General features: G+C 30.9%; 1 protein-coding gene and 1 long non-coding RNA gene across 2 annotated transcripts in view; one reads left to right on the forward strand and one right to left on the reverse strand.

Annotated features, from left to right (window-relative positions):
- The window catches only part of LOC148279725 (putative cytochrome P450 6a13), a 38,612-nt gene that overhangs the window by 10,369 nt on the left and 3,957 nt on the right, over positions 1 to 24,286 (forward strand). The window contains exon 2 of the mRNA XM_088229519.1: positions 22,741 to 22,968. Within this exon, the coding sequence (XP_088085645.1) occupies positions 22,741 to 22,968 (228 nt within the window). The remainder of the gene's footprint in view (positions 1 to 22,740; positions 22,969 to 24,286) is intronic.
- Positions 5,492 to 8,063, reverse strand: LOC148279726 (uncharacterized). Its single transcript, XR_015822792.1, has 3 exons — positions 7,693 to 8,063; positions 7,202 to 7,292; positions 5,492 to 6,372 (listed from the first exon to the last, which is right to left on the reverse strand). It is a non-coding gene; the product is annotated as an uncharacterized LOC148279726 (long non-coding RNA).

The following is a 24,286-nucleotide window of genomic DNA, read 5'->3' on the forward strand; positions in this document are numbered from 1 at the left end:
GCCGCCGAAACGGTGACTAGAGAGTGGTTTCCTAGGAAAACGTTGTCATATCTGGCGGCCACGGCAGCTTATCTGTCAAAAATATGCCCTAGAATGCGATCTGTCATATTTGTCGTTATTTATGAATAGTTTGTCACAGTTTTATTTAATTTTAAACATTTTCGAAGGCATGCGACCTTCTCGTGCACGAAAATCGTATTAAAAAAAGAGTCAACTCTTTTTAAGATTTTTAAGACAGTGAATTCAAGGAGAAATACTGTTTTTCGAAGGAAAATATGAGGCGCATAATTACTCTAGTAAAACTCGATTTGGAAGGACACAAACGAGATGAGAAAATACCAGTAGAACTCCAGGGCCTATTTGCTATTCGGTACTGGGGTAGTAATGAGGTATGTAATGAATAATAATTTTGGCAATATGTAAGTATCGTTTCTGTCAATTCATTTGACAATTTTAAATACGTAAATGTTTAATGCCTATAGATATTAACTTTTGATAAATCTTCCAGATTCAAGACGACTCTGCTGATATACACGAATTTAGTCACCAAACTATTTCAACATCAACATCAATTGGCATGAAAAACACCGGACTATATTATAATGAAGCCAGTGTCCAGAACAAATGTAGTTATATCCGGCTTATTTTGTATGAGAGGATTTCATAAAGTTATAGGTGCAATAGATTTTTTTTTTTAAAATTTAATAACAAATTTAAATACAATATTAAATACAATTTTTTCAATTACATATATTTACATTAACGTTTCCCATTACGTAAAAGAAATAAACAATTCTTGTGTACATAATGGGGAATGACGTCTTATAATAGATTATTTTAGAATAACATAAATAAATTACAAAAAAGATATTAACGATGTTTTCAATCAGTGTTACATAAAGAAGAATTATAGATGTAATTTTTTACTTCTTTCTTAAATATATTGTATTCCTGACTGTACTTTTTATTATCTTTGTTCATTTCATTAAAGAAAAATATTCCTCTGTAAGTATAATGATGTTGTGCAGTCGTTGTTTTTAATTAATTTAATCCATCACAATAGATCTTCACAGGTTGCAGTGACGTCAGGAGTTTGTATACAAGGCCTACTACACAATATCTTTGATATCCGATAATAATGCTATTAACAAAAAAGGCATTTGAATTGTTTCAAACAGATAAAATATTACTCCTTAGTTTACCTCACCCTTTAGATAATAGTAGAACTTTATTTTTCAAATTTGATCCTGTACTTACATTTAATTAAGTGTGTTTGCAATAATTGGATCAATTCAAAATAATCCTCATTTAAATGATTTCAGTATAATATTAGACGCTCAATTTCAACATTCAAAATTCATTAATGATCTTGAAAAAAAAACCTTGATCAAATTTGGGCACATGATATCATACAAAGTCCTATATCCAAGCAACATTCTAAAACAAAATGTATCCCTAGAGTTAAAAGTTTTTAATGAGAAAACAATTGGTGGGTTTAAAGTGCGTGGCGCTTAAAAATCCAGAACTGTTTGTAGAACCCGAGAGTACTCTAGATTTTAAAAGTATATTTTGTAGATGGTGGAAGATTGTAAATGGGTAAAGTGTATTTGAATTTCAGAGATTCAACAATCTTCACAAGGAACCCATTAGAGAAGATAGTGTAGATCATAAAAATTTTCTAAGAAACATGTCCCTTTGGTTAAAAACTTGGAGACTCTCAATACCTGAGAGTTAGTCTCTAGGTGTACAAAAATTTAAATCCCCCATTACTACATTGGATGCGTTTTCAATGTTGATCCTATATATATTTTCCATGCATAAAGTAGAATATTTACTCTTGAGTAAATTTCAAAACGATAACTTAGAAGTGAGGTTCGGCTGTTATCGTCAAACGAGTGGAGCTTATTATTGTATTATTTATTTGCAAGTCTTAGAGAGTGAGAGAAAGCTTTGATTTAAATGTGCTGTAATATTGCTGGAGTGGAGTGAGGTTTTGGTAGGTATGTGAATATGAGAGTTAGTGTATATGAGTGTGAGGGTGGGTTTGTGGAAAGGGTGAGTGTGTGTTTGATACAAGTGGATAGAAACATCTTAAATTTATAATGTAAAAACAAATATATGATTTATAGTTAATAAAATATATGTTTAGTCTCTCTGATTTGATGTTATATGTTAAACTTTTAAATAGTATTCCTTGAGTATGTTGGATTTATAAATAAATATTTGCAATTTGTAAAATATCATAATTACTTATAATCACATCTATATAATAACTAATTTTAGTTTATTTAATCCTGTAATTATTGTTATTAATATCATACTAAATGGGATATGATAAGGTTTGCTGACGATATTGCTATGGTTGCTGAAAGTGAAGAAGAACTGCAAGAGCCCTTACAACTATGGAAAGCATTCTTCAAAATAACTACAGTATGAAGATAAATAAAGACAAAACAAAGCTTCTGACTGTAGGCCGAATGCAACACCAGATGAGAGTAGTGATGTCGGGAATACCACTAAAGAACACCAAGGAGTTTCTCTACCTCGGGAGCAAAATAACGTGGGACGGTCGGTCTAAGAGGGAGGTCGACAGCCGTATACATCAAGCTAGACTTGCATTTAATAAAAGGTCCAAAATAAAAGAATCAAATAATATAGACCTAAAACTAAGAATACTCCTAATCAAGACCTATTTATGGAGTATCTTGATGTATGGCTGCGAGACATGGTGCCTATCCGAAAGAGATAAACGGAGACTAGAGGCTTTTGAGATGTGGTCCTATAGAAGACTACTAGGAATTTCCTGGAGAGACCACATTACAAATGAGGAGGTTCTCCAAATAATCGAAGGTGGAAGGCACCTGCTCAGGACCTTGTCCGAAAGGCGAGCAAAATGGATCGGTCATGTAATACGTCAAAAAGGCCTGCATGTGCAATAGAGGGGATGACCGAGGGAACAAATTCTAGGGGATGCCCACGCCGAGAGTACCTGGAGGACCTATTAGAGGATGTGCGCTGCTCATCATATGTTGACTTTTAATGAGCCGCACAAGACAGGGAGGAATGGAGGAGAAGAATGAAAGGAATTGCTGCCAGCCAATCCCAGGATTGAGACCAGAGAAGAAGAAGATCATACTCAAATAATTTTAAAAAATACATTAAATAATAATTTCTAAAATAAAAGGTGTATATTTTTGATTAAATAAAAATAATATATGCAATAACTACATTTTTATTTGTAACTGATCTTGGTGCGTTCTATTCCTTCACAGGGCCAATTTCTAGTGTTTTGGTGAACAAATCATGATATCCTGTAAACAGAAATAAGAGAAAGAAATATTTTTTTCTTTTATTTAGGAAACATTAAGTACTATTACATAGTTTTATAGTATGCAAAATTTTATGTAAATTATGTTTTTAATACCTCTTATGAATATACACATTATTGTTATTCCATTTTGTATTATAATTTTATATGTATTCTTCTCCTTTTTGTAAATCATGAGAAATGGAGTTTATACTCACATAATATATTCTCTATTGCATAATATTTATGTAAATTTAAGATCATAATGAAAAATTCTCAAACGATAACGATACTAAAACGATTTCTTGTTTAGCATTAGGTCTTATACCCATATATATGTAACTCATATAATATTTGTAGTTTTATACAAATATGAACCAAACTTTTCTTTTGTAAATATCTCTTTGTAAAACAAAAGAACCAGAATTCACTTTACTTTATGTTTTCTTTAATATTCATTTATGAACTTGTAAATATTATAGTAACAATTTATACTGGAACATCAGAACTTAATATTGCTTACTATATATAAACTCTACAGATTTCTTCTGAAAAATTACAATCATTATACACTTACTTCTTACAGACACCATAATATATACTTATAACTTTCATCTGTAATAATATACATAACTAATTATTCTTTTCTCACTTAAAATTCTTATCTATTTTTTATTTTTTGTCACATTTAATGTTTATATCTTTTTAATTTATGAAAACTTAATTGGTCTTTTTATGTTAAAAAATTGTTGTTTTTAATACTTATTTTTTATTTTTTTAAAAAAGAAATATTTGCGTTCTTATGATTTACCCAAATATTTAATAAAATAAAATAAATAAATAAACTACAAACTGTAAGTTCAAAACCAAAATGTCTTCAGCGTTTAACTAATAATTTATGTACCTCACAACACAGTATTGTATAACTTTTAATTCTTTAGGAATATCATCTGCTCCATATCATACAAGTATATGTCCAACCTCTTTGAATCATAATTAAATTCATTTTATTAGTCTGTCAAAATATAATATAGTAATTTACATAGTAACAACAAATATAAAGAATACATTTGTCATTACAAAGCAGACATTGTTATTAATTCATTATTACTCTATTATAGCTATGTAAGTACTCACCTAGAATTTGCATTCATAACTTACAAACCACAATACATTACTTATATTGACAGGCTGGAGAAAGTACAACATATTTTTTAAAACATTTAAATTTCTGATGCTTTCTTACATTTCGTGAGATTACTTAGCATTAGGTCTTATACGCATATAATATATGTAACTCATATAATATTTGTACTTTTATACAAATATGAACCAAACTTTTCTTCTTTAAATATCTCTTTGTAAAACAAAAGAACCAGAATTCACTTTACTTTACGTTTTCTTTAATATACATATATAAACTTGTAATAATTGTAGTAACAATTTATACTGGAACATCAGAACTTAATATTGCTTACTATATATAAACTGTACAGATTTCTTCTGAAAAATTACAATTATTATACACTTACTTCTTACAGACACCATAATATATACTTATAACTTTCATATGTAATAATATACATAACTACAAACTGTAAGTTCGAAACCAAAATGTCTTCAGCGTTTAACTAATAATTTATGTACCCCACAACACGGTATTGTATAACTTTTAACTCTTTAGGAATATCATCTGCTCCCTATCATACAAGTATATATCCAACCTCTTTGAATCATAATTAAATTCATTTTATTAGTCTGTCAAAATATAATATAGTATTTTACATAGTAACAACAAACATACAGAATACATTTGTCATTACAAAGCAGACATTGTAATCAATTCATTATTACTCTATTATAGCTATGTAAGTACTCACCTAGAATTTGCATCCATAATTTGGAATCCACAATACATTACTTATATTGACAGGCTGGAGAAAGTACAAAATATTTTTTTAATATATTTGAATTTCTGATGCTCTTTTACATTTCACTTGAAAGACTTTTATTCTTTCTTTTTTCACTGCTGGTTTTATATTTTTAAACTTATTTGAATTACTTTTAGAATAGCATTTAAAAATAATATATTGCTTTTTTTACCATAATATTATGTTATTATTTTTTTAAGATGTTTTTTTTAATTAACTTAAATTTATTGTCTTTTTTTCTTTAAATATCTCTTTTTACAAAGAGATATTTAAAGAAGAAAAGTTTGGTTCATATTTGTATAAAGAACTAATATTTTATGAGTTATATGTATATATATGAGTATAAGACCTAATGCTAAACACGAAATCATTTTAGTATAGCATACTTGAGGATTTTTCATTATAATCCTAAATTTACATAAATATTATGTAATAGAAAATATATTATGTGAGTATAAACTACATTTCTCATGATCTAAAAAACGGAGAAGAATACATATAAAATTATAATACAAAATGGAATTACAATAATGTGTACATTCATAAGAGGTATTTAAAACATAATTTGCATCCAGGTAAAAATAGTTTGCTCATATTTATTAGTACATTTTTGTTTTTATGATCAGTATTATTCTGGGAAATGTTCATTTCAGGGGAGTGTCTGCCTTCCTGGAGGTGGATCTGGTGAGTCCGAAGTAAGCACTGCTGTGGGTATGGTGTCATTGGATTTTTCCATCACAATAGTGAAGGTAGATTTCAGAAAGTCTTGTCTCCCGTCTGTTCTACATTGTATGGCGTTCTGGAATGGTCTTCTGTGGCAGTCAGTAAATATAAATACGTGGCTCGTGTTGAGAAGTTCTTTGTGGATAAAGGTTTTCTTTGGACTGTGGTGGATGCCTGGTGTTTGTCTGATGTCTGCGAGTCTGAGTCGTAGGTCGTTGACGAATGTCCCCTTGTCCTTGCATGTTGAGGCAGTGAAGAAATCGCTCGGGAGCCTAGTAATTTCTGCTGGCAAACATTTGAGTTCGACTCGCACAGCAAATCTAGTAGTACTATCGGGAGAGTATCTACCCTCTCACTACTCGTATCTTGATCTGCACTTGGGTGAAAATAATTTTGTAGTATGTACTTATTCTGAAAATAAAATTCACAATGAATATACGGGAAAGTTATTGCAACCTACCTTATGTATCTAAATAAGAACTTATTACTGGTGTTTATGGAGTTGCTATAAAACTAGTTTGAACTTGTCTCAAATATAAATGGGAGCTCATTTACATACCATATTATTTAATTGAATTCGGTGATAAGAATCCTGGAACAAATGTATTAATAAGTCCCAAGTATGTCTACATTTAATCGTTTTTCTGTGCCATAAGTTTACTCATTAAAAACAATGTTTTGAGTATGTCCAAATGTTCGCAGACAGGCTGGATTTCCTCCCTAGGGAGTTATCTAGTTCTAAATTTGTTGCAACAGAGAGGGAAAACATTTTCGAGAAGGGAATATGGAAGTCTAGGCACTTACAGGGTTTATGCTCTGTCATAGGCTGGTTTAAGTAGGCATTTTACACATTGTAACATTCTCCATTCTGCCTATGTTTTAACATCACATTTCCTCAACTCTTCCATCTGTTTTCTTTTGTGAAGTAAAAGAGCTGAAACTTTTATCATTTGGGTGAGATTTATTCGCCTGAACCAATTCACCTACGACGCAAATTCAGTATTCCCTGCTCAAAAATGTTTTCCCTCTCAGTTGTAACAAAAATTGTTTATATTGGTGACTACTCTTTGGTGTTTGTAGCTTTCTAGAATAAATAAATGTAATAATTAATGCAGAAAAAATATTATAGTAATGTTCATACAAGAATTACATTGGTATACTTATTTGTATCCATCGACAAATTTGTTGTATTCATTTCATGTTCAAAGGGCATATTTTATTTAAAATTCATCAAAATTACTCTGTTAAGATTATGTTCCAGGCATTTTTCTTGGCTCTTTAGTATTCATGGAGAACTCCTTATTTTAAATCACACCCATGTGACTTTTAATCTGAAATGTTGTGTGTTATTTCATAAAATGTCAACTTCAAAATAGGTTAGGATTTGGTAAGGTAACCTAATAAAAAGTGTGATAATGTCCTTACAAGACAAAATGCGTCACATTTTACACCCTTGTAAATAAAAAAAATAAAAGGATAATTGAATCCAATAAAAGCATTTTACTTTGGATACCTTACGAAATTTTAATATAGAATTCAACCAATTATCTGCAGACACAATAAATAGGTTAGGATTCCTTGGAATCTATTACGTATAAACAATGTTATAATACATGTTTTGAATTAGAAAAATAACATTATGATAGATGCTTAGCTTTTTTCTTGTAGCTTATAAACATTTGCTCTGTTATTTTTATATGATTCTATTGTTATTTACATTTTAGTACATACCTGATATTTCAAGCGTTGTCCCGATATTTCTTCACGAACTTTGTTTCAACTCGACTTTTTAATAGTCTTTGCCCTTCCATTACATAAATCGTCATGATTTTTACAAAATTAATCAATATTTCGACATTTTCAACATTCCGCACCACGTTTGCACTCATTTTGACAGCCAAACGGTCACCGCTTCGCGACAAAAACCGTTCGAAAACAGTTCGCACCGCTGTGACGGCCGTCCTGCAAATGGCGGCACCGTTGCTTCGACGTTACGTTCACGGTCAACGCTCTCTAGGAAACCAGCGCCATTGATTTACATAGTCAACGTTTTAATGACGTCATCCGCCGTCCCGTGACGGCCGCTTTGTGACGGTACCGCTGTCTTAGGAAACCATAGCTTTAGGACTTAGGATATAGAGATTTTGGTATTATTTATGTTTTCTCTGGATAACATTATTTTAGGTACGTGTATATTGTACATACACAAATCTGGATTTCTCCCAAGGGGGGAGTAGGTATATATTTTTATTAATATCCCTACAGAGATGAGGTAGAATTTTTTCAAATTCAGGATTATGGATATTTGAGCGTTTACAGGGCTTACATAGATGGCGCTCCACCATGCTTGTGAATGGTTTCTCATTTAATAACAAATATATACAAAAATCAAAAAAATGTTACTTTTGTCGATATTCGCTAATAAGCGGAATGGGGAATGTTGTAAAACGTAAAGTGGCCACTTAACCCAGCCAATGACAGGTCATAAGCCCTGTAAACGCTCGTATATCCATAATGCTGAATTTGAAAAAATTCTACCTCATCTCTGTAGGGATATTAATAAAAAAAAATTCTCTGGATATTTATTGTTTACTTTTAAGACTGAAAAAGCACATATTATAATGATAAAACTGTAATTACTTTTTAATATTATTATAAAATACATAATTTACTGCCTTAGTTAGGCAGTTAGTTTATCCCTAGTTAGGCAGTTTAGATGAACCAACAGCAAAAATAAAAAATGTATTTGTTTACTTTTACTACTTAATTAAATTGTTGTATAAATAATTACTTGTAAATTGCTGTAATAAATATGAAAAAAACAAATATATAAAATAAATAAATAAATAAATAACAAAGTCATCTCAGAAAAACATTTTCGTTTTCTTTCAAAATATTGCCTTCATTAAATAGTTAATCTAACTATCCGGATTTGTGCATATCCGGTTTAGAGGTAGGCATTTCGTTTTTTTTATAAGAGTAGCAGCTACTGTTACGATTTCACAAATTAAGCTATGTATGTTGCAAAGACGTTTAAAAATAACAGTTTAGTGAAGTGTGCATTTTGTTAAATAGATAAATGTAAAAATGTAGAATTTTTGTGTCCAGGTGGATGAATAACAGGCACTGTTCAGTAAAATAAAACCAGAATCAGAAGTGGTTGGCGCGTTTGCGAACGTGAAACGCGTCCAATAACTCGTCGGTAACGAGTTTCTATATACTACAAGACTTGATACTAATTACTCTCGTATTTTAAAAATAATGAATTCGTGTTTTGCTATAATCCATCTACATTAAATGATTAATTTGATTAATTTTGGAGAGCGGGTTATTAAATGGTACAAATTTTTATTTTTAAATACCTGCACATCAAAATATCTCGTCTTTGGCTTAACCCTTTCCTCCCTGGCGGTACAAATCTGTTCAGCTGTAAAATAACTCATACATTTCTTGAATGAGAATGCATTTTATATAACTTATCACTGCGCTACATATTTGGACATTTTAGAGTAGTATCAGCCAATTCGGGGTAATTAGTTCCAAAAAATGGCTCCTGTTAATCAGTTTTGCGTAAAGCTGGCTGTGTAAAATTACTATTCCTTTCAAAACCTCAATATTATAATTATAATTGCGGTTATTTTTTTTTTCAAATATTTCGTGGTTTGATTGTAATGGGGGTTTTTCTTTTACTACTACTACTACCATCACGCCATTTTCCCGTAGGGGTAGGCAGAGAGAATGGACTGCCACACACGTCTGTCCTGGCATACATTTCTAGCTTCTTCCACATTCATACATCTTGTCATACATGCTCTTCGGTTCTGTCTGCTTTTGACATGACCAGACTAAAGATTTTGGTTTATCGGATCATGCCACGTCTTCCTTGGTCGTCCTCGTCTCACGTTGCCGTTCATTTTCGCCATATATACTTGTTTTACCATTCTTTCGTCGTCCATTTGTTCTACGTGACCAAACCATCTCAGAGACCCTGTCTTAATCTTATCAATTATACTTGACTCAGATTTACACTCTCGCCTGATTTCATCATTCGTTACCCTGTTATACATTGATTTCCCACACATTCGTCTAAGAGATCGCATTTCAACCGCGGTCACTCGGCTTTCATCCTTTCCCTGCCAGTTCCATGTTTCACTTCCATACATAAGTGTTGGGACTAAAACTCCGTTGTGCACTGCCAGTTTAGCTTCGATTGACATATTTTTATTAGAAATTACTGTGCCTAGTGCTCCTTTCATTTTGTTTTAATATATCGCATTGGAAAAAAAAACTTTTAATACTGCTTTTTCCTATAGGTAGATAGTACAAATTTGTGCCAGTATTTTTTTTAGTTTTCAAAAAGATATAAAAAACAGGCGATTGTTGCGAAATATTGCATAGATTAATACTATTAAGCGTGTTGTTCAGGCGTTTTTTAAAATTTTTGTATTTATAATAATTTTTATTTTTGCTATTGTTTGATAATGTGCATGCTCATAGAATTACGGATAAGTTTTTTTGTATATTTGAATGAATGAATCAATAAACAAATGTAAACATTTTTAAGGTAAAAATGAAATAATTTTAAAAAATTCTACTAAATCTATGTTCAAGAATAAAATGATGAATGTAATAAAACGTTGCAGCACGATTTTTTTAATAATTTTTTGGCACATTATTTTTATTTATTTTTCACTTTGACAATGTTTGTATTTTTTGTATACAGAAAAATGTTCCCTCATTTCACAGGGAAACATTTAACAATAAGTAAAATATGCCTAAAATTAGTTATTTAACATAATAAGAAAATAAAAACGTAATTAATCTAATTAACCTAATTATCATCTTACACATAATGAGCAATATAAACTAAAATATTCACTAAAAACAAAACAAATTTACATGGACTTGTAGACCAAATTTCATAAACAAGACACATATTTTTACCTATTTGGCTTTATCGATCCGTGCGCAACCCACCTCCACTATCCATTTCTTAATAGCAATTTTATATTGTTAGTACTTACTAATTGTCCTTATGGACAATGGAAGTAGATTGTACACTTTAACCGAGTAGTAGGCCAATCCTCTTTCACCGAAGGCTGTAATAATTTTGAATTGTTTTTGCAGTATCAGGGTGGAGTATCTAGTAACTCTTGTATTTGTGAAATGAGTTACAGAAGGTAGAGAATAATGTCAGTAACAGAGCTTTTACATAAAGTTGTTTTACAGATATTCCATTAAGATTTACGAATATACCGATGGAGCTAGTTTTGATAGGGACTCTTAAAATATTTTTTATAAAGCTTTTTGTGCAATTATTATTTGTTTGATCAATGTGTCATTTGCACATCCCCATTCAATCATTCCATATTCTAAAACTGATTGACTTACTGCGTAATATTTTTACAAGTTCTTTTAGGCTAATTAATTTTTTTATAGTTTAAAAAAAGTCAATTTGTTTTCCCGTTTTATTTTTAACGTTTTTGATTTGATGAACGAGTAAAGGGTGGTTCTAGACTGGCATCAAAGCTTAAGACTTGCCTTTATCAAACAGACGACCAAAATACGTCGAATTATTGGTGTACCAACGCAGTGCCCTATTCACCACTTGGTGCGGAATGCAAAATTATGGTGATATTAATAAAAAAGGCGATATATGGAGCAGTAAACAAAACACTTTTTTTTTATTTAAATTAAAAACATATTATACATAATGTTACCTATATTTAAGTTTAAGTCCCAACATTTATGTATGGAAGTGAAACATGGAACTGGCAGAAGAAAGATGAAAGCCGAGTGAACGCGGTTGAAATGCAGTGTCTTAGACGACTGTGTGGGAAATCAATGTATGACAGGGTTACGAATGATAAAATCAGGCGAGAGTGTAAATCTGAGTAAAGTATAATTGATAAGATTAAGAGAGGGTCTCTGAGATGGTTTGTTCATGAAGTACAAAAGGACGACGAAAGAATGGTAAAACTAGTATATATGGCGAAAATGAACGGTAACGTGAGACGAGAACGACCAAGAAAGACGTGGCATGATTAGGTAAACCAAAACCTTAAGTCTGGTCATGTCATAGCAGACAGAACCGAAGGGCATGTATGACATGATGTATGAATATAGAAATGTATGCCATGATAGACGTGTGTGGCGGTTCATTCTCTCTGCCTACCCCTACAGAGAAATGGCGTGATGGTAGTACTTGTAGTTATATACTATTCCCAAGAAGTTTTTGTAAAATAACTCATTTAGGGACATGCATATAACAATGTTTATTTACAGACGAATTTATGTTTTATACTATAATAATATTTACAAAACCAGAATAAAAATTATCATACGTTATAAATCAACAAATTATCGCAACAATAATTTTTATTACCAATTTATCTTCTATATTCTAAGATATTATGAGTATAAAAAAATATTTTTTACAAATAACATAACATAAAAAGCATAAGATATTAGAAATTACATAATACAACAACGTTATACAGCCTTAAGGTGATATAAATATTAAACATTACATACAACTATACAATACAAAGCACATGATGACTGAACTAACTAGGCTAGACGAGACATAAAATGACTAGACAATATTAAATTTCTAATATAACCCTAACGGGTTTTTTAAAATTGTAAATAAATATTTTTTTTAAAATAGCATGAAAGAGTTTAAAAAAATTTCAAAATACACATTATGCAAGTTTAAAAGGTACCTAACGAAATAAATTCAAAATTATTTATAAATAATAATATTATCTATGAAAAAATAATAAAAAAAATAATTAAATTACGTGTATGTACATACTACAAACTAAATGAGTTAGAGTTAAAATGTTAACTGCACGCGTTATACATAATAAAGTTATTGCAAGAATTTAAAAAAAATCTCAAATTGACAAAATATGTTTACCTATTACAAGCCAAAAAAGTATGAAAAAGCATATAAATCAATTAAAAATTATTATAAATTACAAATAAAAGCTAAAACGGTAAAATATTAAAAAAATTATGTTCAAGATGCGCATTTATGTCAAATAATATTATTTATTAGAAGCACTTCTTTTCGTTTATTAGAGCCTTCTACTAAAACATGATAACATCGTCTAAAAACAAGTTACATTAATTAACAATAATCATAAGAACAACACAAACAGAAAGAATCAACAATATAGATACAAACAATAGACAACAAAAATATATGTACAAGAATAACATAAAATAATAATTGTATTAATAAACATATAACTAAATGCGGTCTCCGTGGTGCACTGGTCAAGACGCTTGACTCACACACGAAAGGTTCCGGGTTCGATTCCCGGTGAGAACACAAAAATTAAAATGTGATTTTTCTCAAGCTTGGGTTTCCGTAATGTAATTCACCACTGTAATTGGGCCTCCTGGCCTGTTGTGGTGCAAAAATAAATAAATTAATAAATTAACAACATTTCAACATAAATTGAAATAGGCACTAACAGAAACAACCCATCAAAATCTGATAGCGCCTATTTAACAGAAAAGAGAAACTTACAGTAAAATATAAAAAGGAAGATAGAACTTAATAACTTGAAAAATTACAACAAATATAATGTTAAAATAACTATTTTAAAAATAAACTTTTTAACTATTTTAAAAATAATTAAATTAAAATAATTTATAGAAACCTAGATATGTAAGATAAATTAATTGTAAAATAAATAATTAATTTAAATATAATTATTTCAATGAAACAAATATTACAAATAAAAATAAGGAACAGTTTGAACATAAAAAAATGTAAACAGAAATAATTAATAAACGATTTGTACAAGAATGAATTGGAAAGGTTATATAAAACACAAGTAAAATATCTAATAATTTTTGGCTCCCAGTCATTGAAGGACATGTACAAAAATTCAAAGTGCTTCTGGAAAAAAATAATACTTAAATTCGCGCGTCCTGTTTCTGTATTTTGAAATTGGTACTTTAAATTAATCTTTCTGGCAATTAATGAAAAAGTTTTCTTTTTTTTATATTCCATCGCTTTAAAATAACAATGCAAAGTGAAAATTTCGTATTCATTTAATTGCTTGGACCAGAGGTTGACAAATAATGATCATAGTGGCCACTCACATCCTATCTTCAGACTATATTATAGTACAAAAAATATTTATCAGGAGAATCATAAAATCAAAAATTAATTTTAATTTTCAATTCATACTGTGTGAAATAGGTGCGAAGGTTTTCACGGTCACTGTTATCAATATTATGTATCTTTTTTGGGTGATACCGTGTATGTTGGATTTGATCCGACGTTTCGGCTACCATTGCAGGAGCCATCTTCAGGGAAAACTGTTTTCCCAGTTTTCCCTGAAGATGGCTCCTGCAATGGTAGCCGAAACGTCGGATCAAATCCAACATACACGGTATCACCCAAAAAAGATACATAATATTCATACTGTGTGATTTTATACTAAAATGCAAAAGTGTGTTCGTTTGTGTTTCCGTCATGCATAGAGATAGCCTCTTGAGAAAGCTGTTAGTTGAAAAATGAATTCTTCTTTCACATCGCAACGGAGGGACCGATTGACGTGATTTTTTTTATTGGGATAGCAGAAGAGCTAACGTATTAAGTCAAAAGCTAATTTTTGCAAAAAATTATAAATGTTGAAACAGAATAACGATGCTACGTTGTCATAGAATTAAGGGTCGTTGTATTTTTTGCATGGCGATAGTTGGAGGTTCGGCAATCAGAAGTTGATATGAAAAAACTAATTTTAAAAAATATTGTAAAAATTGACGACGACACAAGTTCTTGCTAATCAATCAATCAGCTACAGCGTTGGACAAATTTTCGGTTTCCGGGAAGCCAACTTAATAACATCATCATCATCGTTCCCCTTTCCCTACCCAATGGTGCATAGGGCTCTGCATCTGTACTCCGATCTCCGCGAACCTTGATTTTTTTTGTCACATAAAAGTAAGATAATCAGTCTTACGCTTCAGGTGCCAGTCCAGGGACTGTAAAATATTTAAGAGTAAAAACACCTTTAAAAAAAAGGTACTTCACGTCAACCATGTCGGGAATCGAATCTGGGACCTCTTGCATGGTAGGAAAACGCGCTGACCACTGCGCCACGAGGCCGACATTAAAAAATCAGAGCAATGATAAAACGATACGTAAAATAAAATATAAACTTTTGGATTAATTTGATAGTAAAAAAAAAAAAAAAAATACAATTTGTTATGTTCCTGGCGGAGTAATTTCAAAAATTTTAAAAATCAAAGCGCTGATAATACGATACATAAATGTTTTTTTTACAATTTGTAAAAAACAAAAACAAATAAAAACCACTGAACTTCCTCATTAAATTCGGAACTTATTTTTTAAATTTTCGGGCAACAAATGGAATATTTTGGGTTCTGAAGCATGTCATGATTCGAATTGAAAACAAGATTGAAGTTCGAATAAATAAAATAATGCTCAAAACCTGTTATTTTATGAACGTCACCTAAATAATTAAGTAACATAAATTATTATGATCTTTGAAAAAGAAAGTTACAATCTTAAGAAAAATATTTTTATATTTAGTTTTGTAATTTTGTCACCTAGTTCTCTTCGGTGAGTTGTCTTGATTGGTGAGTTGGACTCCCAGAAACTGGAAAAATATCACATCACTCTATCATCGGTTGATGCGGAAGAACTTGTGAATGAAGAATTGCATCTAATTTCATGTATCACTGAACATCCCTCATTGAAAAAAAATGTTAAAAACTATTAGTGTTTTTTAGATAAAGAGGAGTAAGAAAAATTTATTTGATATATTAATAAATAATAGAACATAATAATACCTGTTGTTCATTTTTTTTTGTTGCTAAAACTGTTATAATTTTTGAAAAATTTTCATTTTGTACCTTCCTACTGTTACATAATATTTTATCTTTCTTTATGAATATTTATAAAGCATAATAAAATTCGATACGTAAAAAAAATAATACTCTTAGACCTACATATAAACTTTTGTAATAAAACGCTTGAATTGTCATTTTGAATCTGTCACGTAAAATCCCCCCGTTCGTATATAATAAATAAAATGAATTAAAATACAAATAATATTTTTTTTAAAGACTAAATGGTAGTCATGTCGAATTATTATTTTGCACTACTTATAAGAAATGTCTGCCTTAACACTGGTTGTACCAAGTCAAACAGACTTCACACAAACCACAGAAAACTATTGCCACAAAAATGTAATAAATTATCTTAATTGTATTAATAAAACGTAAGTATTATTATTAATAAAATTATTAGTTTTAAAAGTTATCAAACCCCTGCACTTATGTATAATACATATATTATATGGAATGGTCCATTTGATCTTAATTGATCTAGTGCTACAGAACTAATTATTCACGTTTTTTTTTACCGTTATTTGTGGTAAATGAGTTTAAGTTTACAATATCAATCAACATTTTTAACACAAATTTAAAGAATGCATTGTTAGAAAATGAATATACGCTAAAAAGAAAATAGGCGGCCAGCAATGTTCGCATAGACATTGTGTTAGTGAGAATAATTGTTTATGTCGCATAAGCCCAAACTAATAGTACTGTTGGATGCTCGATACCTTCGACCTCGGGACTGTAAACAAGGCCTGCCCTCTCGCGATACGCGTGTTCGAAGAAAACAGGGAACGTTTGATTTAAGGTTAACTAATTGACGTTATGGTTTTGAGGGTCAATCCTGGAATTAATGAAATGAGTAAGGACTTACGATTTTTTTCCTTTGGCACTGGTCTGAACTAACACCGTTATCGTTTGCACTGGTCACTTTGAACGTTTCCTTGTATGTTGGTGATTCGAAATCACTGTCACGCTCGCGGTACGGTTTTCATTGTTGAGTTTTATTGTTGTGTTGTCACGCGTTGCTTTCTTGACTCGCCGTCAGGGAGGAGTAGGTACATTGGGATTCAAAACAAGGACCACCGGAATCAAAGGAAGAAATAGCTTGACACTTGAATAAAAGATAATGAATCCGAAACAAGTACACATCGAGGCTTTACTTACAGAATGCATAAATTATTAAAACAAGTTACGGGATAATCGCATTTAAAGCTTTATTATTATTTCAACGCATTATTTCTCCCACGTTATTTTTTTATAATGCTTTAAAAGAGTAATCTTTATTCTAGGCATAGCATGAAATTTAAAATCAACATCTTGCACCTATATTTGAAAATATTTTAAATATATCAAGGCTATGCTGACATAATGCATTACGTCTATGCATACGTCTACCGAGCTCCACTATCCATTTTTTATAGCCTTTTTTTAACATGTTCTCATTTCTAATTGTTTTAATTAATTTTATTTATTGTTTCAATTAATGAGAGTGGAAGTGGGTTATAGATTTTAATTGCATAATACTCAAAATCCCCTTGTCCGAAAGTGGTATTAGTATGTATTTTATAAAGTGGCAACTTTACGAACTGCGTAACATTCACCATTCTGCCTATGCTTGAACATCTGCATCTCCTCAACTCTTCCATCTGCTGATTTTTTTTTAAGTGAAAAAGCCGAAACCTTTATTGATCTGAGTATAATATATCTGGCCGAATTATTACACCTTCTAGGCAACGCCTGAAAACACTTTTTTAACAATGTTTGAGTATGTCTAAATGCTTGCAGACTGGCTGGTTTTCCTCTCTAGGGAGTTATTCGTATTTAAATATATTTTAAAAGGAAGGAATATGGAAGTCTAGGCATTTACAGGGCTTATGACCTGTCATTAGCTGGTTTAAGTGGCCACTTTACACACTGTGTAACATTCACCATTCTGCCCATGTTTGAACATCCACATTTTCTCAACTCTTCTATCTGTTAAATTTTGTGAAGTAAAAGAGCTGAAACCTGACGCCTGAAAACAATTTTCCAATTGTTGTACTTCTTTTTTTACCAGGTAGTTAATTCAACAATGTTTGAGTATGTCCAAATGCTTGCAGACTAGCTGGATTTCCTCCCTAGGGAGTTATTCATGTTTAAATTTATTTTAAAAGGAGGGAATATGGAAGTCTAGGCATTTACAGGGCTTATGACCTGTCATTGGGTGATTCATGTGGCCACTTTAAACACTGTATAACATTCACCATTCTGCCCATGTTTGAACATCCACAATTCCTCAACTCTTCCATCTGTTGACTTTTGTGAAGTAAAAGAGCAGAAACCTGAAACCTGACGCCTGAAAACAATTTGACAATAATCATACTTCTTCTTTTACCAGGTAGTTAATTCAACAATGTTTCAGTATGTCCAAATGCTTGCAGACTTGCTGGATTTCCTCTCTAGGGAGTTATCTATATTTAAATTTATTTTAACAGGAGGGAATATGGAAGTCTAGGTATTTACAGGGCTTACGACCTGTCATTGGCTGGTTGCATGGCCACTTTGCACGCTGTGTAACATTTTGCCATTCTGTCCATATTTAAGCATCGATATTCCTTCAATTCATTCATTTTGTTGATGTTTGTGAAGTTAAGGAGCTTTGACCTTTATATATGCGGGTGAGATTCATCTGATTGAATTATTTCACCTACATACTAGGCAACGCCTGAATATTTTTCTTCAATCTTTATACTTCTTCATGGACCAGGTAGATTTATCGACAATATTTTGAGCTTGAGTTTGTTCATTAAACCAGCCAATGACAAGTCATCAGCCCTGTAGATGCCTAGACTTCTATATTACCTTCTCTAATATGTTCTTCATATGTGTTCTCAACACACATCTATAGTAAGAAGCCAACTGGATTACAATTCTCCAATATGGTCACCTTATCAAATCACCTTCTCAGATTCTATTGAGAGAATTCAGAATAAGTTTCTTAGATGTATTAGTTTTAATATGGGTTTTTCTAGTAATCAATTAAATTATAACAAAATTCTAGACTATAAAATGAACCATATTGCAAGAACGAAGAACATCGACCGATCTTACAACTTTATATAAAATAATAAAACCAATGTTTGATACCCCCCTGATCTAATGAAGTTAATTTAATTTTATGTACCACCTAGGTTAAGCAGAAAATCTACAATATTTTACTGTCGAAATTCTCGAACAGTAGCTCAATATAACTCATTTTTGAATTACAAAATATCGGAAATGAATACGCATCATATTTTGATATATTTAGTTTATCTCTGCCTAACTTAAAAAATAAAGTGACCAACACATTTTTATCAAAAAGAGCAAATCAACTTCAGGAGATTGGGTTAGAATAGTTATAATTTTTGTATAATTACTTTAAAATATGTATGTATTTCAAGTTATTTATAATATGTATAGTACGAGTATATAATAATTCATACTCGTTTTTTATTAATTTTTAAAGCACTGTTTTAACCACGTTTATGTAAATAGCAGAAATGGCGTTTAAAATAAATATTTAAAAAATGTTAATATCAATAGCTCCCTAGGGAGTTGAATCCAGTTTTTGTCCAATCTTAAAAAAATTGGCAAACTCAAATTCTTGTATCGTATTACTCCAATTTTTTTTGCGGAACACCTATTCAGGCTCCGTGAACACTGGAGTTCCGCGGAACATAGTTTGAGAAACTCTGATGTAGACAGTTATAAAGAATCACAGACCCAGTTTTGTTTCAAATGTATCAATGCATTCATTCAAAACTCCTTATCTGATCTTAACATCTATGCATTCTTTCCCCATTATGTAAATCGTTTATGTCTCTGCTGTAGTATAAATAAATTGTGGTGTGTTTTCATTCACTTTATATTGTGTACTGGAACTTTGTACGTATCTGTACACACAGCAAACAGCCGTAAAATCGCCAAGTGTTATATAAACCGTGACAAACTTATGTACATCAGTCTGTTATTGGTGGGCAAGAAGGTTTTACTTAAAGCAATAAGCTAATGTACATGTGTAATATCACCATCATCATCATTCGATGTCCGAAATAATTTCATGGGGTGGAGCTAACAAAAGTGCTATGCATACCTTGAAAATAGCACAAAAGTGTGTACTCAAGGCTCTGCTTGGGGTCCCTATCAGAACACCCAAAACGGAGGTGTTTGAACGAGTAGGTTTTTTGGACGGCAGGCAACTGTACGCTGTCTACATTTATTAATACTGCTCAACCTAACAACACTTTCTGAAAGAAAAACTATTAATGATCTTATTCTACTGTATAAAATTGTAAACTCTCTTTTTGACGAAACAAAAATACTTGAATTAATTCATTTTAGAGTACCTAGGATAACTTTATTGTTTCATTTCTCCAGTACTTCTTCCAACCAACAAAACAATTCATTGATACCGAGACTGCATAGGTTAGGTAACACTTATGGAACGGCTGCAGACATTCTGTCCAATTCTTTTATAATTTTATAAGTCCATAATATCAGGTTTATTTGAAGCTGCTCATCAAACTATTATTTACAATTCAATTCTATAAATAAATAAAAAACTGACTTTTTTATTTTTAGTACCTGATACTTGTTTTTTATTATTTACTATTATATCAAATTGAATTGTAGTATTGGCAAATATGCATTTCATGTGTACATATTTTTTTTATTTCTTCTTTTTTCGCGATAATATATGCTTGCTTGTTTATTAATTTAACTTAAATTTGTCTATCTTGCTTACCGTAACAATTTATTTACTGTGTTTGCTTTACAGAATTTATTTCATAAGCTTATATCTTTGCATTTTTTGTTTATATGCTTACTGTTTTTTCTTGCATACCTTTGTTATTATTGTTTTTTTTTTACTTTGTAAAACATTTTATTATATCCTTTCTAACTAATTTCACATATTTTTTCTGTATATTCTGTGTTCATTATTTAGTATGTTGGCATGTATTTTATTTTCATTTTTTGTTAATGCCTTTTGGGCGCTAATGAACAAAATAAATAAATAAATAATAAAATCATTATTCAGTAACTCCTTTTAAATGCTTGGATTTGTTCTTAGAAATGCCAAGATTGTTCCAAACATTGTATAATTCCTCGGTAAGAAGTCGCTCGGAATTTAGTTCCATAATTTAATCGCCAAATAAAACCACGTATTCCTTAATCATAGAGAGGGCGCAAAAAATTCTGCGTTATCTGAATAACGCAGAATCTGAGTACGGATTTCACCCGTGGCTTTTCCATACTGACTTCCTACTAGGAATGTTGGAGAGAAGGGATATTCGTTTGACTGTTCACTTTTTTCAACTCATTGGTGGCGGCAAACATAATTACGACATTTTGAATGAATTAGGTACATTTGTCCCTGATAATTATCTTTGACAAAGGCAACCCAGGTTGTTCTACCTACCGCAATGCAAAACCAACCTGCCAATTATGCCGTAGGTTGAACAATCGTGTTATTCAATCATATCACCTCGGATGTCGATATATTTCATGACATTGGGATTTCTCTTAGGAAGGCAATTTACAAATTTTAATATGTATGTCCATTTTCTGTGACTATTTTTTTCTCTTTTCTATTTAATAAATCTAATATGTATATTTTGTAATGTGTTGAGAATAAATTAGATACTCAAAAATAAATAAAGGAAAATGAAAATAAATAGGGAACTTCTCGTGCACCCACATAAAATGGTGGGAGTAAATATACTACAGTCTATGAAACAAGATTATTTTTTGGTGTGTGTATTTTTTGTACATACACAAATCTGGATTTTCTCCCGAGGGGGAGTAGGTATATATATTTTTTATCAATATTAAATAAAGTAATATGCTAATTAAAAATACTTAACTTCAATATCAATACATAGATGGTGCTCCAACACGCTAGTGAATGCTTTCTCGTTGAATAGGATATATACAGGAATCAAAATGATGCCAATGTCGATATTCGCTAATAAGCGGAATGGGGAATGTTGTTAAAACGTAAAGTGGCCACTCAACCCAGCCAATGACAGGTCATAAGCCCTGTAAACGCTCGAATATCGATAATCCTGAATTTGAAAAAATTCTACCTCATCTCTGTAGGAATATTGATAAAAAATATACTATGAAACAAGATTTAAAAATAGACAACTATTTGTGCTACCTAAAATGGCAACGTCTTTTGGTCAGAAGAGTCATATGTACGTTGCTCCCAAAATTTACAACACTACCTCTTGATTCAAAATTAAATATAAGTAAACAGAAATTTAAATTATTCGTTTTTTATTAATTTAAAATATTTCTACATTTGGGTTCTAAAAACTGCCTTGAGATAGTCACTCCATTGAAACTGCATCTAGTCTATTTAAACTCGAAAATATTGTTGAAAGGAGACTAACGTCCTTAGATGCGGTGTGGGGTATGTGGTGAGCAAGCTATATGAAGAAAGTCCGACCACGTATCCTCTTAGGAAGTACTTTCTGATGCTTTACTCATTTTCACCAAAATTAACAAGCACTTCTTGCACTAACCCCCAGCAATAATCTTATTCTTGTCAGCCCGATTTTTTCCACTGCTGGATATAGACCTCTTCCAAATTTTTCCCATATATTTCTGTCCTGGGCACTCTGTTTCCATCCATCTCCCACGAGTTCGACGACGTCATCAGACCATCTCCTTTGCGGTCTCCCTACTTCCTTTTACTTTCGTAAAATCTCCAGTTTAGTATTCTGGGGGTCCACCTATCGACTTCTTGTCTCGTTACATGACAGCTATAATATTGTATGAAAATTTAATAAAATTAAAAAATATCATATTGTATAGTAATTAAATAATATATTTTCATTTTAACTTGTTATTGATCATTTTTAGGAGAAAATATTCCCGTCGACGTTATATCAGCCCAGGCGTTCACATACTTCATTGCTGGCTACGGTGGTGCCTCCACCATGACAAGCTACACTCTCCTGGAGCTGGCCAGCAATCCTGACGTCCAGGACCGACTAAGAAAAGAAATTGACTATTTCCTGGAAGAGAATAACCATCCTATCACGTACGACTCTCTGTCCAAAATGATATATCTCACCAAAGTCATCCAAGGTATTTGGTTTTGGATTTCTTATGAAGATTTTATGCATATTTATTTTTTTTATTAACTTTTTTCACATTATAAACAATAATAAACAGTAATAATAATGTGTCTTCCATCTAAAATTAATGGGTTACTCGTGCTGAGGACAGTTAACAACATACTTTTTTATTGTTTTACATGTGAGAATATACAAAGAAGACTAAACAGAAGAAGTATATAGAGAGAAATATACTGAAAGAAATATACAGAGAGAAATTACAAATGTAGAAGCCCTCAGTATCAAAGATGGCCAAACGCTAAAAACAGTATCAAAAACGGCCAACTGCATATTTAATACTTAATAAAAAAAATAGCGTTTCTTGTTGTTCAAAGTGATGATGGCACCAAACATTATCAAAAAGTTTTTTGTATTTGTAAATATTTAAATTTCAAAGTGCTATTACAGATTTTCGAAATTTTATCATAAAAAAGGGATGGGGTCGTTTGACGATCTTTGATATGAGGGCCTCAGTTATAAACACTACGTATTTAATATCTATATACCTATATTAATCATATTAAAAAGCGCCCAATAAAATAACAAAAACATAACATAAACTATCGTTCGTTGAGCAGGTGATTCAATATTGGTTTGAGCAAACAAAATTATTAAAGGAATATTTCCGAGATATTTTCAAAATAAACTAAAAAATAATGAGTTCTTTCATAACTATGCAACAAGAGGATCTAAAAATATAAGACTGGAAAAGAAATCAAAAGCAATGTCCCAGAACTGCCTTATGTACAAGGGAATAAAACTATTTGAAGAAATGCCAGAAAGCATAAAAAATGAAATTAATGTAAATATATTTAAAATTAAATGTTAAAAGTATATATGTGAAAAATATTAGGTAGTATATAGTGTAAATAGTGAATATAATTAATGAAAATGTACATATGAAACAGTTAATATTATAAATTAGGATACTATGTGTATAATAGTGATAAATAATGTAAGAATAAGTATAGATGTAAATATTGTGTTGTAAATATATATTAGACTATGTTACATAGAACTAAATAAATAAATAAAATAAAATAAATGAGACAATCCATTTTACTTCTACCTCCACTATCCATTTTTTATAGCCTTTTTGAATATTTTCTCGTGAATAATTGTTTTAATGGACCGTAGAAGTAAAAATATACATATATAAACGCCTGGAGGACTAAGCCAGACATATGACTTATTTTATCCGCGTACAAGCGGATGAAGAATACTCAAATGTCCCAAAAATGGCCCAAAAATCTAAATATTTGGATAAATTATCAAAATGCAAATAATTA

This window comes from Micrasema longulum, unplaced genomic scaffold, assembly GCF_059751315.1.
Source record: "Micrasema longulum isolate JH-2025_06_02 unplaced genomic scaffold, ASM5975131v1 h1tg000678l, whole genome shotgun sequence".
NCBI classification, from domain to species: Eukaryota; Metazoa; Arthropoda; class Insecta; order Trichoptera; family Brachycentridae; genus Micrasema; species Micrasema longulum.